General features: G+C 40.6%; 1 protein-coding gene across 1 annotated transcript in view; it reads left to right on the forward strand.

Annotated features, from left to right (window-relative positions):
- ROR1 (ROR family WNT receptor 1) overlaps nucleotides 1-15,623 on the forward strand; it is a 388,801-nt gene that overhangs the window by 355,989 nt on the left and 17,189 nt on the right. The window contains exon 8 of the mRNA XM_045802165.2: nucleotides 13,269-13,480. Coding sequence (XP_045658121.2) covers nucleotides 13,269-13,480 — 212 coding nt within the window. The remainder of the gene's footprint in view (nucleotides 1-13,268; nucleotides 13,481-15,623) is intronic.

The following is a 15,623-nucleotide window of genomic DNA, read 5'->3' on the forward strand; positions in this document are numbered from 1 at the left end:
AAGAAAATGAAATTCCTGACTCAGTTTGTTCCATTTTCTAGAAAAATGTTTGGAGGACAGGAGAAAGAATGAAAATAAGGGTGAAACCTGGAATTTGGGACTGTTTGACTCTTCTTCCTGGTCCTTGTTCTCATAGATGATGTCAACTGGGTTCTCCCAGCATAGAGTCCAGTGTCACTTCAGGGAAAGCCACAGCAGGAAAATGGACATAATAACATCTGCCTGGCGGGTATTGGGAGAATAAATGGGTTTTTAAAAAAAAAAAAAAACTCTATGATGTCTGGAAGATAGTAAATGCTTAACAAATAATAGAGTCAATACATAAAGAGGACTCTACTATAATTGGTATGTCGTCAACACAGAGAGTGGAATGTTGGCTCCCAGTTTAGCAAATATTGTTTGAGAGCCCACTGTGGAGCAGGGGATTTGAAAGAGAAGTAAAATGTGCTTCACATTATGATCACAGTGCAGTAAGTATGATGCAGCAGAAGTTAGCACGAATGTTGCGGAACAAAGAGGAAGCTAAAACACACTAAAGAAGTCCATAGGAAGAAGTAATAAAAATGTGAAAAAGGAACCTTAGTGATGAAAATTTGGGAAACTATTATTCTATAATTTCATTCTTATGTGTTACCTGTTACTATATTGTCTTCTCTTGCAAAATGATTTTATGGGTGGTTAAACATGCCAAGTTTGAGAAAGAGGTGACCAGACCCCTTTTGTGTTGCTGGGCTTTAAAATGCCTTCATATGCAGCATAAAGAACAAGTTATGAAGTAAAACTCTTCCAGAGCCACCACTGGAAACTTCAAAGCAAATTATCCAGTATTTTTTAAATGGTGTGCCCTTAATAATTCATGACTTTTCCCACATGCTATAGTCAACATTAATAGGAAAAGAATAAAAATAAAATATAGATTTATAATCATTTCCTTAGTTGTCCACCCCTTCTCATAACCCAGGTAAATGCCAAAGATCTGTAAGAGAGTCAAGGGTAAAAATCATCACTAACTGAGCACCTTCCATGTGTCAAGTATGGTACTTGGGGTTTTCATAGGCTTTATTTGTACTTGCCCTACACTGTGATGGGTATTAACCCTATGTTGATGATGTTACACCCAACTACCTAATGGCATGTCTGTCTGACTCCAAACTCATCTTCTTGTTACTCTACCATGCTATCTCTGAATGCTGATATGTGTCCTTCAGGAGACCAAGTGAATTATTTTAGGGAAGAAATACACTGTTCGCTCCTCTCTGGGTAAATGCTATTGTCCTTTGGGTGACTTCTGACCCTTAATTTCCAACTAATACCCAGCAGAAGTAGGGAGGTAATTTGCTCATAAACTGGAAGATTTGTTGATAAGCCGATTCAAGCTTTATTACAATTAGTTTAGTTTCATCAAGACTCTAAATTATACCTTAAAAAGTATGGTTTTCATTTCCGTGAGCTTCCTGAAGCAATCAGACCAAATACACACTCTGAGGGATGCAAGAAATCCTTAAACAGTCTTTCAGACTGTGGACAGAGAGAGAAAGATCACCTACATCTCACAAAACACTCACCATGTCCCAGCACAATGCTCCATGCTTTAGGTATTCATGTGCGTTGAAAACTCATATCCGCACTGTGGGGTAGCTGTTAATGTAGTCCGCTGAGGTTCAGAAGGGTTGAAGGCCTGGCCTACATCACACAAATGATGAGATTGGACCTTGAATCCTCCTCTATCGACATACAGCTCTGACCAAACTCAAAGCTCGCAGCTCAGGAATGCTCCCATTTAAAGATTTTTGCAGAAATAGATAAAAGAATGACAGTAGTGCGCCTCTGGATTCCAGTATACAGATTCCCATAATATGCCACGGCATCCAACAAGCGCTCCCTTGCTGATGAGGAAATCCACCCTAGTATTACTCTGTATTATTGTAGTATTAGTCAGTACAGTGATGCTAGAAACTCTGAGACTATTTCTTTCTGAGTATCAGTCCACAGAGGACAAGTTTACATTCTGACCCCTGGTTAGTTCTCATCGTGTGAAGAGATAAATTTAGAGGAATGCTAAATCTAGAGATGACAAGGCAGTTTTCTCCACTTACAATAATAATTTTTATCAAAAAGAGCATTTTCATTTCATGTTGAAAGAAAACAGTTCCTCTTGAATTCTTCAAGTCAAGCCACAAGTACATCCATTAAAGGCACAGGGAATCCTTGACATTGATCAAGAAGCAGCTGCTGGGAGGCAAGTAGCTCCCCGGGGTGAGAATTAAAGAAGAAAACAGGTTGGCATCAGCCGTTGTTGCTGGGCAAGTCTTCTTGGAATTGCCCCTCGATAGACCACCTCTAGCAACTTAGTCATAATAATCCTACTTTTATAACACTTCCTGAGAGCATTTGATTTTCTTTCTCTTTCGTTCTTAGAAAAATCATGAAAGAGAAGGTAGGAATTTCCTGCCCTCTTTTACCGTATGAGAAAACCCAAGGCCCAGGGAAGTGGTAGGACTTACCCAAGATCACAAATCAAGTAATAGAAACCAGGCCTCCTATCTCTGGACTCCTCACTGCTCTTTGTTCTATACCAACGCTACCCAAATGGCTGAAGTTTTGTCTCCTAGAGAACATCTGGCAACGTCTCAAGATATTTTGGTCATCACTCCGGGGGAGGGAGGGTTGTGAGTTGCTGCTGGTATCTACTGGGTGGAGGCCAGAGATGTTGCTGAACAAGCCACAGTGCGCAGAATGACCCCTACAAGGAATTACCCAGCCCAAGATGTCAACAGTGCCAGGATGCAGGAATGCTGAGGCTGGATAGGAAATATACAATTTAAACTGGAGAATAACAATAACATTAAACAGCAATTGCCATTTAGTGAGTGCTTACAATAAGCCAAACACCAAGAGTTTTTTATGCATTATGTCATTTATAATAGTCCTATAGCCCTGTGAGTTGGGTTTTATTCTACCCAAGAAGAGAAAACTGAGACTTAGAAGAAGTCACTTGTCCAAGGCCACATGGTTAATAAGAACTGAACTAAGGACTCAAACCTGTAACTGGTGTGTGTGTGTGTGTGTGTGTGTGTCTGTTTAGATGGATGGATGGATGGATGGATGGATGGATGGATGGATGGATGGATGGATAGATAAGATAGACAGATATTAAGAATAACGTTTCATCTTACAATGAGCTGAAAGCTGGTGGGGCAGATTTGAGATGAGTCCTTTTCCTTCTCCCTCCCGAATGGGATGGAGTCTCATGGGAATGTTCCTGCATTCTTTAGTTAAGTCAAAGTTAAGGAGATTTCAAAATCTCCGTGTGGTTTCTCATTTCCCTACTGATAACTTTTGTTTTCGTTTGAACCAAGTAAGGCTAAAAGAAGTATAGGCCTAATTAAATGCAGAATGTGAGCCTTTGTTGTACTTCCTAGAATAAAGGCATTTGAGAATGGTCTGCCACAGACCGTTTTATCTGCAAACTTTCACTCTAAGACAGACATAAAATTAAACGCAACCAAATATGTCTACTGTGAACTCTGGGAATTGGCTCGCTAGGACTCTGTGCTTGTGCCCAGGTAGTGCTTGGAGGAAGTGAAAGGACCAAAGATAGTTTGGGCAAGACCTGACCTGACCCTGACCTCTCATCCTCACTGTCTTTTTTTTTCCTATCCCAGGCATCTAACAATTAGAATGGTTAGTTATTTAGTCATTCCCTGAAACTCAGTATGTGCTGAACTTCTACTATGCTTCAGACTTTGTGACTAGGGCATATCAGAGCGTGCCCTCGCATAGCTTACAATCTAGTGAAACAGTCAGATGGAAAAAATATGAATCACGTTAAGCACTGTTTCATACTTCCCAACATTTATGTGCACTCTCATGCACTTGGCATTTTCACGATGACTGCTGTCTGTTCTTTAACACCAGCATCTGACCTATGACTTCGTTGATGCTTAATAAAATGTGTCCAATGAATGAATTCTCATGCTAACCACAGGATAAAGTTACAGTCTCCATCTTACTGATGGAGAAGCAGAGGCAATGTGGTTTTTCCTAAAGCTGGTATTCAAACCAGGTCCACAGGACTGTAGGTCCAGTCTTCTTTCTACCATGGCACAACTACCTAAAAGAACAAATTCTAGATGATTCAGAGGAATCCTGTTTCCTCTTTCTCATTTTCCTCTTTCCTTGGATCATTATGGACTCTCTAGGTCTTTGGGACGCTGTCCATTGATTTTCTTGTTTGCAGCCCCACACATGCCCCACACATGCAGGAGTGGAGCCCCCAGCCACAAAGTCATCTACTCTGAGAGACCGTAGGTGCTCCAGTCAGCCTCAGCCCCGGTGTGGGGCTCACAGCATTTGCCCATTTCCCGTTAAATCCAGCTCTCCTCCCTTCCCAGCAGCCCCAGGTCCCCAGTCCTCAGAGTTGGCCATTTTCCCTGAGAGCCTGCCTGCAAACCTTCATTCACTATGCCTTTACCTCTAGTCACTGTGGCCACCTTCCAAGCCAAATACTGTGGGTTGGGTGGAAACTACATCGAAAAAGAAACATTTGCCTATGTTCTTTCCAACTGGCGCCTAGGCACACCTCCCAGGTTCACAGTTTCACTGTAGCCCTTATCATTGCTTTTCGGCACAGCCCCGGGGAAGAACTGTGGAAAATGCCTGTTTCTCTGGGAGCAGCCTTTGCAGGATCTGGCCATTTTACTTTGGCTATATTCTACCACGTGACTTCTGTTCTTTCTCTCTCCGCCACTAACTGAGGTCCCCCATTTGTTCCTCTCTTGAATTGTATGTGGAGGCGGAATCTTGATTGTTTTAGTGCTTTCATATTCAAACCTTGGTCCTTTATTTTAGTCTAGATTAAGTCCAGAGGCCACATTTCAGGCTGGCATGCCTGAGAGACCTCAATAAAGGGTCACTCCCTCTACCAAACAGCTAGAACTTCCAAGCAGTGGTATGGTTTTGACTCCTCAACCAGCTTCACCGCAGAGTGCCCACCGATAAGAAAAGTAGGGGGCCATTTGGCTCCACTGGCAGTTTTCATACCTGGCCTATTAGTTTTGTATTTCCTTTTAAGTCCTTGGCTTGCAACAGTTTGCCAAAGGGCACAGTGCCCAGTTCTGTGCCTGAATAGCCCTGACTTGTCCCATAACCTTACAAACACCCGCCCTGGGTTCTGCTTTGTCACAAACCATTTTCTACAATGTGGTGGTTTACAGTTCCGGGCAAGGCAGATGTTTTCCAGATTGCGAACACTGCAGTTTTTAACTCACTCTGTCAGCAGCCTTCTCCCATATTTCATAGAAGACCTGTTGTAAGGCAATTTGTCTTTCAGCCATTTCTTCAAACCAAAATTGAACATTACAGTGAATTGGATGGTGGGGAGGGGGAACGGAGGGAGGAATAGAGCACTGCTTTGTATGGTTTGAAGTTTTCCGGAAGAGTTATTTTTATGCTACAGAGATTTTCAAGATGTACTTTATTCTCCAGTCTCTATACATTTTCAACAAAGTAAAGAACAATAGTTACCCAAAACTTATAACGAAGTCATGTTCCATAAACATTTTTAACCATAAAATAATTTTTTCTCAAAGATTTTTTTAATTCTCAAAATATATTGAGTCATTTATCCAGTGTGTCAGCTGCTCTAGCAACAAGCTTTGGGAAGCTCTTAACTCTGTTGGCTCACCACAATGCCAATGGGAAGGGCTCCTTGTCACTTTAACCCTTTGGTGATGGAATTCTGATATAACACCACAATGATCTTTGCTATTGACTTTATATCAACCACGGTTCTGGCAGGAGACAAAAATACACAAGCAAACATACCATGGAGAATCTTATAAAGAGACTGTTTATGAAGGTGTTGGCAGAATTAGGGGAAACCAATAAGGTGAAGAACCCAGGGCCAGCAGAAGTGGGAGGCATTACCACCCTAGGCTTGAAGGGTCAAAGGAATGATTAGTTACCTTACCTTATGGAGCAGAGCTGAGAATGAAAAGAGGGCTGTCCAAAGGCGGTGGCCTTTGGTAGAGGGAGGTAGCCAATCTTCTGCAACTCGGCAAGAAGGGAGCCTGGGAACACACATGTCAGCCATACTCTTCTTGCCCTGGGCAGTTCTCCTTGTCCCGCCAGTGTCTCCCATTGGCTGAACCTAACTGGAAGCCAGAGGGCAAGGGTGCCCATTGATACTGTCCTTAGAGGTCAGCCTCAGCATGGAGCTGAGTAGAAAAGGACTGATGCTGGATCTGAAGACACTCAGGGAAAATATCATCACTAGCTTTAAATCCGTTGCTTCACAAGAGAGTCAAAAGTACGATAGGGGCCTAAATAAGGTCCGTTGACTTGGTTTATAAAATCAGAGAACTTTGAGGGGAACCATCAAAATCATCCAGCCTCTGTTTGAACATTGCCAGAGACCTCCAGAGACAGGGACATATCACCACCCCGAAGAGGTTATGGGTTGGCTCCCACTGCTCAGAATCTGTAAGTCTGAAACCAAAACTTATATGTGAAATCTCCTGATTTTTAAAAAATGGTGGCCATGAATTCAAATTAAAAAAAAAAAAAACACCCTAGTAAGGAGCAAGTCTATGTACTAGATCCAGTCTGTAACCTCTGGTGTCATTTATCATCCAAATTTGAAGGTACCTATCAGTCCTTCGTTCAATTTTTAATTTGGTCTAAAGAGCATGTAGCTCTTCTAACCTTTCCTTACCCATCTTCCTCTTCCCCTGAATGTTTCTTGCTTTTTTAAAATCTTTCTTAGAAATGTTGCTCTTAGAAGATACCTTTTTTGGTGTTTTTAAACCAATGAAGGTAGAAGAAGACCGTGATGTTTTTGATCATCACTCAGTATTGCCAATGAAGGGTATTTTTTTTTTTTTTTGCTAAAAAGTACCATATATAACATTTTTTGGAGCAATTTCATTGTGCTGTTGCTAGTTCCAGCTGAGCCTTCAAGTCTTCATTAGCCTTCTTTTTTCCTCTTTTTTTTTTCTTTGTTTTGTTACATCAAAAATTATTTAGTAGATTTGCTCAATCATGGGCTTCTTTAAACATGAGCTTTAACCTAACTGCAAGCTATAATATTTATTTGTAAAATTTCAACTGTTAGTTTTGGGTCATTATTTTAGCCTGTTTTGTATGAGCCTCTAAAATTTTATTTCTATAGTGGTGCCTGGGTGGCTCAGTCAGTTGGCCATCTGCCTCTGTCTCAGGTGATGATCTCAGGGTCCCAGAGTGAGCCCCTTGTTGGGCTCCCTGCTCAGTGGGGAGCCTTCTTCTTCTTCTCCCGCTGTCTGCCACTCCCCCTGCTTGTACACTCTGTCTCTCTCTCTGTGTCAAATAAATAAATAAATTTTTTTAAAAAATTAAAAAATAAAAATAAAATTTTATTTCTATAGTCAGGTATCTTTCCTAGATTTGGGTCATTTTCAAGTTTGATAAATACGTCATCATCAAGTAGTTGATGATAATGTCAAACAGGCAGGTTCACTCAAGCTTAGTTTTCTATAATTCAAGGTTAATTTGCTGATTAACACTATTAGGGCATAAGCACACGGTAAATTACAAATCTGTCTAATAATATTACCTAACCCTCCATCTTTGGTCCATAAGGATATCCTGGGTCACTTGATCAAATGTCTTGCTAAAAGTTTAAATGTGCATGGTCTACCACTCTAAAATAATCCTATCAAAATGAAAGAGATTTAATTTTATAAAACCTATTGAATTTTGGCACTTAGAGATTAGCCCAATTAAAAAGTGGGCCAAAGGCCTTAAACAGACATTTCTCCAAAGAAGATATACAAATGGCCAACGTATATGAGAAGATGCTCGATACCATCAGGCATTAAAGGAATGCAAATCACAACCACAATGAGATATATGATCCAGCAGTCCTACTTCTGGATATAGACCCAAAAGAACTGAATGCAGAATCTCAGATATTTGTACACCCCTGTTCATAGCAGCATTATTCACAATAGCTGAGAGGTGGAAGCAAGCCCACCGATGGAGGAATCCATAGAGAAAATGTGGTATATATGTACAATGGAATATTATTCAGCCTTAAAAAAGAAGGAAGTCTGACACATGCAACAACATGGATAAACCTTGAGGACATTTAACTGAGTGAAATAAGCCAGTCATACAAAGACAAATACTGTATGAGGTATCTAAAGTAATCAAATTCATAGAAACAAAAAGTAGACCAGTTGTTCTCAGGGGTTAGAGGGAGGGGAAAATGGGGAGTTATTGTTCAATGAGTATAGAGTTTCGGTTTTGCAAGATGGAAAAGTTTTGGAGATCTGTTGTACATAATGTGCATATGTGGACCACTACACGATGGCAGATTTTGTTAATTTTTCTTACCACAATTAAACTTTTTTCAATAAAAGAGAAAAGATTAACCCAGCTCTTTCTTTTTTATAGAGCAGAAAACTGAGGTCCTAAGAATTTATAGAAACTTAGAGTGAACTCATGTGGATTCTAGTTACTAGGATTTTTCTCAAGTGCTCACAAATGAGCACTTATTGTGGTTAAAACATTGTGGTTATTGTGGTTAAAACATTTGCTGAAGAGGGGCACCTGGGTGGTCAGTCAACTAAGCGTCTGCCTTCGGCTCAGGTTATGATCCCAGGGTCCTGGGATCCAGCCCCACATCGTGCTCCCTGTTCAGGGGAGAGCCTGCTTCTCCCTCTCCCTCTGCTGCTCCCCCGCTGTTCTCTCTCTCTCTCTCTCTCTCTGTCAAATAAATAAATAAAATCTTAAAAAAAAATTGCTGAAGAGAGAAATTTTAATCACTATATATGGGCAATCAGAGTCTTTTTAAGAATTAATTTGAGAATACATAATACAGGTCATCTTCTTGGTATTTCCATCATTAAATTGAAAGACCTAATGGTGGACCCAGTATACCAACTGAAGACCTGGTTAACACCTTTTCTCTTTTGGCTTGCAGGCGTATGTTTAAATATCACCGGTGCAGGCTCCTATCTGCTACAGACCCAGTTACTTTGTAGTTTTCAAATAATAGATGATAGCAATTCCTATTTGTTTTCAATGGTTTTTATTTCTTTTCAGACAAGATTATAATTTAATGTGTTTGTTTGTTTAATTATTTTTGGAATTCTAAGGTTCTGTAAGATTTCTTCCCCACCTTTGCCAAATTGAAGATCTAAGGATTTTTTTGTTTTAACTCAAAGTAATATCCCAGATGATGTTTCACTTTATGAAAGTACTTCTTGAATAAGAAATCATGTTTACCTTGTTTTAAGCCCCAGGATAAGAAAGCAGTATTCTCTCCCTTATATTTAATTACTAATCAAAGTATTGAATATCTTTGTAAAAATAAAATAGGAATGTCAGATGTGAACTGTGATACCAAATTGTTGATTTTTAAAAGGAAATTAATCATGTGATCCAGACTAAATAGTTGGTTTCAAAAATCCCAAGTATTTAACTTGATGTAACTAATATGCGCATTTAACTTTTAAGCTATTTCGAAGCTATTTTGAAGCATTAAAAATCTTCACCGTTCTAATTTCCAGCCAGGTTTCTTTGTAATGCACTGAGGGTGTCCATTACCCTTGAAAGTGAACAGTAAGAATAGTGTCCATTGTTCTAATGTGATTCTGTTTAATAGTGTGATCCCCACCAGATATTAGCCCTCATTAAAGGGAGCCTTGGAATCTTAAGGACAATGATGAAGAACAATTCCGTACAGTATTTTGATTTTTATTAGTAATATAATTTTGAAATCATAGAAGCACTAAAGGCAGACAGGCTTGCATTCCAGCCCAGACTCCACCTCTTTCTGGCTTTGCCAAATTATTTGTTCTTTCTTAGTTTTAATTCGTCCACATGTAAAATCGAGAGGACACCAAGTACCCGGTTAAAGTGATGAATAGAAATGTGAGGCTGTTAAAAAGAGCTTGAACAAATGTTAGTTTTCTGATCTTCTGTGAGTAGGTTAGTTGTTCTGTGGATTGTTTTTACATGAAGTTTTTTGAGCCAGACTGACTCCCTTCTGGCCCAATGTGGAGAGAGGTGCGTGGGCAAGTAAGTGTGCCGTATCTCAGGTGAACAAGAGGCCGAAATTTGTTTTCAGTCACTTCCAACATGGCTGCGTATTGTTCTGCTTGATTATTTCCCTTGGCAGGAAGACACGGCGGGCTCATTTGCATATCCTCCGTGTAATCAGAAGGAGCCAAGTTTGCCTGTCTGTAAAGGATTCAGCTTCTTAAAATTTGTTCTGGTGCAGACCCACAGGGGGATTTGTCCCAGATCTCCCGTTGACAATCGCAGGCGTTCCGTGAATAATCTGATACGGAATGAGTACAGAATAGACTCCTTTGTTTGCTGGACAGGTGAGAGCCCTACTTTCTCTTGTTGCTGAAAATCTGGGCCAGAAAAATGACTAGCGTTACATGAGTACTAAATTAACCTCATTCCTTTGTAATCGTTACCCTCATAATGATTTCACTGAAAATCCAAGAATAACAAGAGGGATTCCCCACCCCACCCTCACCCCCCAGGCCCGGCACACACTAGGGTACTGAGAAATTTGGAAGTGTTTTTATAATGTTAATAATCATAGCATCCGACAATTGTGTGGAAGTTTTCCATTTTCTGAAGTTTTGTCATGAATATTATCTCTCACACAAACCAAACAGATTAAAGCAAATAGAGCAATTATTCCCCTTAAGTAAATGAGGAGATGGGGGTCAGAGAGGTTGTTTCCTGCTTAAGGTTATTTAAAATTCCCTGCCCAAAGTTTTTATCTCTGAATCCTTTTCTACTCTAAGGGTAAGGGCTAAACATCAAGTGACTGAGCTGTAACAGGTACTAGAGTAGATACTTCCTATGTTCCTTCATTTGCAGTTTACAACAACCCTACAAAATAGGTATTGCTCTTCGCATTTTGCAGGTGGGTTTGCTCAGAGAGGCTAAGTGCCTACTGAATGTTGCACAGATGATGACAAAGGCAGTCTTCAGAGGTTTCTGACTCTTAAGACACGCCGTTCCTTTATTCTGCTATATTGTCTCTAAAGTGTCTACATAGATAGACAGATCTTAGATAGACGATCTATTCTGGATCTATTATATTCCTGGTATAGAAGATCTATCTATCTGCTAGGCCCTGTGGTAAGCACTTTTCCATGTGATTTCTTTTCTCTCTGTCCATCCACCCATAGACATGCAGACACGATCCTTACAAAACTGAGAACAGTTCCTAGGATGAGAACGACTAGAATGGCCTCCAGAGACGCCTGGGTTAGGTGTCACCTGCCTCTGTATAAAGTGGGGAGTGCGAAAGCTTCCGTGTCCTTCTCCGCTGTTCAGACCTCCCTCATCCTTCCTACCTTTGTGAAACAAGAGAAGTCCTACCATGAGGAAATGGGTGCCAAACAACAGCCATTCTCAAATTCCTGGCAGTGGTGTGGAGTGTCTAGGGCAGGAGATATGACGCAAGACCAACAGGGGAGAGGTCCCAGCTTTTGAATTACTAGCTGCATATCCTGGGGCAGGTTACTTAACCACTGTGTCCCCTCAGCTTCCTCACCTGTGAAAATGGGCATAAGGATGGCACCTGCCTCACACGGGGTTGGTTGTGAAGATAAAATTAATGACTTAATGAAAAGAACTTCCAACAGTACCTAGCCCATATTAATAATAATAGCTAACATGACTTTGTTCTAGAAAACACTCAGCAAATACTAAAACCGTTATTTTTAGTATACTCAATAAGTAGATTTTACTCTTCGCCAAACCTCTCTGAGGGTTAGCCCACAGCACAGCCCCTCCTACTTCGTGTGTTGAGTCTGTTTATGTCGGAAGAAGGCAGCGTGATTTAGTTACTATATCTCGCTGGACAACAGGTCCCCAAAGCAGGTGTGTGCAGGCATAAACTCTGTATTGTATTCTCATTGATATGTACTAAGGAAGCTCGCGATTTAGAGAGACTTTGGGTCTCTTGACCACGCTAGTCCTACTTCCCTTGTCACATTTCCGACAACATATTGTAATGACCTTTTCTCTGTTTTCTTTCCCCAACCATGAGCTCCTGAAAGGCAAAGGACACACCGTATTTAATTTTATATTCCCAGTACCTAGAATAGTGCTTGGTGATAGTACTTTTTGTTTATTGACTTACTGAACAAGTGGGAGGATGAGAGAATGGACGCATGGTTAATTCTAGGTTAAGTAAATAATCAGCTCCAAATTTGGGGTCAATCTGAATTTTCACACTTCGGATTTTCGTAAAGCAAGATAGTTGATGAGCTTATTGGTGATCAGGGCATATATTATATAACCCTCTAATTATTGCCCATCATTCTTGTGTTTGTTTTGTCAGTCAAATAATTTATTATCATACGCCCAAAGTATTTGAAGGTCAGACTCAAATCGATTTTTTAAAAGTATGCCTCGTGTCCTTCTATACATATTATATTCTCTTCCAAGCAATGGTAAAGTAGATATATAAGATTACCAAAATATACTTCAGAGTGTTAGCACTCATAATTACTGGGTTCGTATGAAATCATTTAGGAAGAATTCTGGGGTTTCAAAAAATGTCAAGTAATTCAATGATGCTGTGCTGGAGGGAATTGTAGACACCGTCCAAAATAGATACTTCACTTTTGTAGGCGAGAAGTGAGACCCCCAAGAGGTGAATGATTACTTCAAGGTCACACAGCTCAACAGAGACTTAGTCGGGTCCCCCATATTTTCAGGCCAGTGGTTTTGTGGACCCTGGGACCAGGATTCTTGAGTGACATTGATTCTGGAAGATGCAGGACTGGCCCTTTAAGTTCAAACCAGCCAAGACAAGGGCATGATTCCTGGAAGAGCGCATTGTGGTGGTTGATCTGGGCTAGCAGCCAATGGAAGAAGAGCCCTGTGGTCCCCATGAATGCTCTTGGGTATATACAGTCCATTCCCGTGACGTTTAACTTTGAAGGTGTCAGGGCAATGCAGGTCTGCTGCTAAACAGAGGCAACATCAGAGCGGGACCCACACAATGCAAAGGCTTCACAATTTTTAGGCCTCTGCAGTTTTTAAACACTTGAACTTTAAACTTTTAAACTTCAATAAATTATGTTGAAGGTTTGATAGAAACAAATTGTAGTAAGCAATGGTTCCTTTTTTCTCCGGGGAATTTGTGTGTATAGAAGAATCAGAGGTCATTTTCAACTATGAGATGTAATATTATACACATTATTGGAACTAGTGTGACTTTTGCTCTTTTCTATTTCTGTACCCAGATTCGAAGGATTCCAAGGAGAAGAATAAAATGGAAATCTTGTACATACTGGTGCCAAGTGTTGCGATTCCTCTGGCCATTGCTTTGCTCTTCTTCTTTATCTGTGTCTGCCGCAATAACCAGAAGTCCTCGTCACCGCCTGTCCAGAGGCAACCGAAACACGTCAGAGGCCAAAATGTGGAGATGTCAATGCTGAATGCATATAAACCCAAGGTAAAATTAGCAGGACAGGGCTGCATAGATTCTGTAGGTTTCAGGTTAAAGCAAAAATGACCACCCTCCCCAGCTTAGAAATCAAATGATCCAGACTCAGAGTTTACAAGCTCGGGAGTTCAGTTTCAGCATAACTGTACCTCTCTACGTTTATCCCAGGGAGCTGGAACATTCTTTCAACAGTGTGCCCACGTCAGTGTTGGGCCAGCCCCATCACTGCCTTACCATGGGGTCTGGGCTAGAAAGAATCCTTAGGACCTCATCTCTCCTAAGGATTCAGAGTGTGAGCTATTTTGCAAAATTGCAAAGAAGAAAGACCATACTCTTCCAATCAAACAGGAAGAGTTGAACAGAGAGAAAAAGAAAACAAACATGGTTTACTCACTTCACTGTCAAAAAACCCTCTATTGCACAGTAGCGTGCATAGATTGTACACTTGAGAACGGTAAGTTTTATGTGATGTGCTTTTTTGCCACAACAACAAAACCTAAGTCCTAACCTAGGGGCTCATTAGGTTAAATGCCTAACCTAAATCCATTTCTCTTTGGTTTAAGCATAATTAAGGAGAAGTGTTGTCCTTTCTATAATCTTCTAATGCTGTCTTATGATCGCCCACCTTAGCCTTCTCATCTCTGTGCTAAATCAGCCCACTTCCTTTTAGTTTTTCCTCCTCATCTTTCAACACGTGGGTTGCTCCAGGTCTTGGCAAGGAACCCAGGGTCACCAGCCCTTACCTTAAATGGAGCACACACACCACATCTTGAAGCTGAAATACAACAGAGGCTTTCTCTCCAGAAAGCCAGAACCTCAATCCCAGGCCTCTTAGCAAAGAGATTTCATTTAAATAATTTAGAAAGCATCCAAAAAACCTGTCTTTTCTTCTTATTCCAGCTCCATAGGACATTCATTCACTCATTCTACAAATATTTATCTTCTCCGTGGGTTAGTGACCATATTATTTGTTTGACCTTCCTAAAGAGAAGATTCATCTCTTTAATAAAATTTTAGGGGAAAATGTCTTCACACTCTAACTAATCCTTTTAACTAATTAGTAGAATTGCCTATTGGGACCGACTCATAGCCCTCATTTGATTTTAGTCTGCTTTGTGTTTGGACTTTTGTTTTTTAATTTAAAAAGTCTTAAAACATGTTTCGGTTGTAATCCTATTTGTTGGTAAGGTTTTCAGATTTCTTAAGTGTTAAAAATTCATTTTTAAGTATTCTGTCCCAAGCAAAACCACAGTTCTCGTAAGTGTGAATTTTAACCATTAAAAAAAAAACCAAAAACCCACAGACCCTGAAGACCCCCGTGTTCGCTAGGTTGGGGGACAGGTAGAGGCGGAGGCCCAGTTGTTTCTGACATCCTAGCTGCCAGCTAGCCGGCTTACATACATTGCAGCATGTTAGAGAACATCACATTTAAACCTTACAAGGGAGTAGAAGAAAAGAGAGGGGTTAATATTCTACATTCATTAGGTAACAGCCCGTTGACCTTTTACATTTCCCAGGCTTCAAAGTTCTAGTGCAGTGGTCTTTTTCTGTGAGACTCTCTCCCTGTCAGTTCTGTAATTAAACATTGAGAACCCTTAGAAATGCAAGAACTCTGGGCAGGAGAGAGACCCAGATCAGCTCGGTCGCAGCCGTCACCTTGCCGCTGCCACCATCCCAGGGAGGCAGACTCCTCCGTGCTGCAGCAGGAACCATGAGAAGATTTCTTTCCATTTGGGAGAATGGTCAATTGTGTAGGTCAGCCTCAGTCTGCAACTCGATTCCATTATTAGCAGTGGTTTTTTTGCAAAGCATGATGTCCAAGAGACATGATGTTGTGGATTTATGCAGTCTTTCAAATAGAGATCTCAGGGAGCTTTGTGGCATAAATGGAAAAAGCTAGTGCATGTTGAGGGATACAAATTGTCAGGAACTATCCCAGGAGCTTTTATATTCATCATCTCATTTAAATCTCACAGCTATTCTACAATACAGGTGTGAGTATTGCTACTGCACAACCAGGGTAACTGAGACTCCTATAGATGAAGTAATTTGTCCAAAATCAAAGAGCTAGAGATTGGAAGAGATGAAATGTGAACCTAGGATTTTTCATGACTAAATATAGTCCTTGCACTCACCTGACCCCATAATAACT

This window comes from Ursus americanus, chromosome 12 (genome assembly GCF_024610735.1).
Source record: "Ursus americanus isolate L20-20 chromosome 12, mUrsAme1.1.p, whole genome shotgun sequence".
In the NCBI taxonomy this organism is placed as follows: Eukaryota; Metazoa; Chordata; class Mammalia; order Carnivora; family Ursidae; genus Ursus; species Ursus americanus.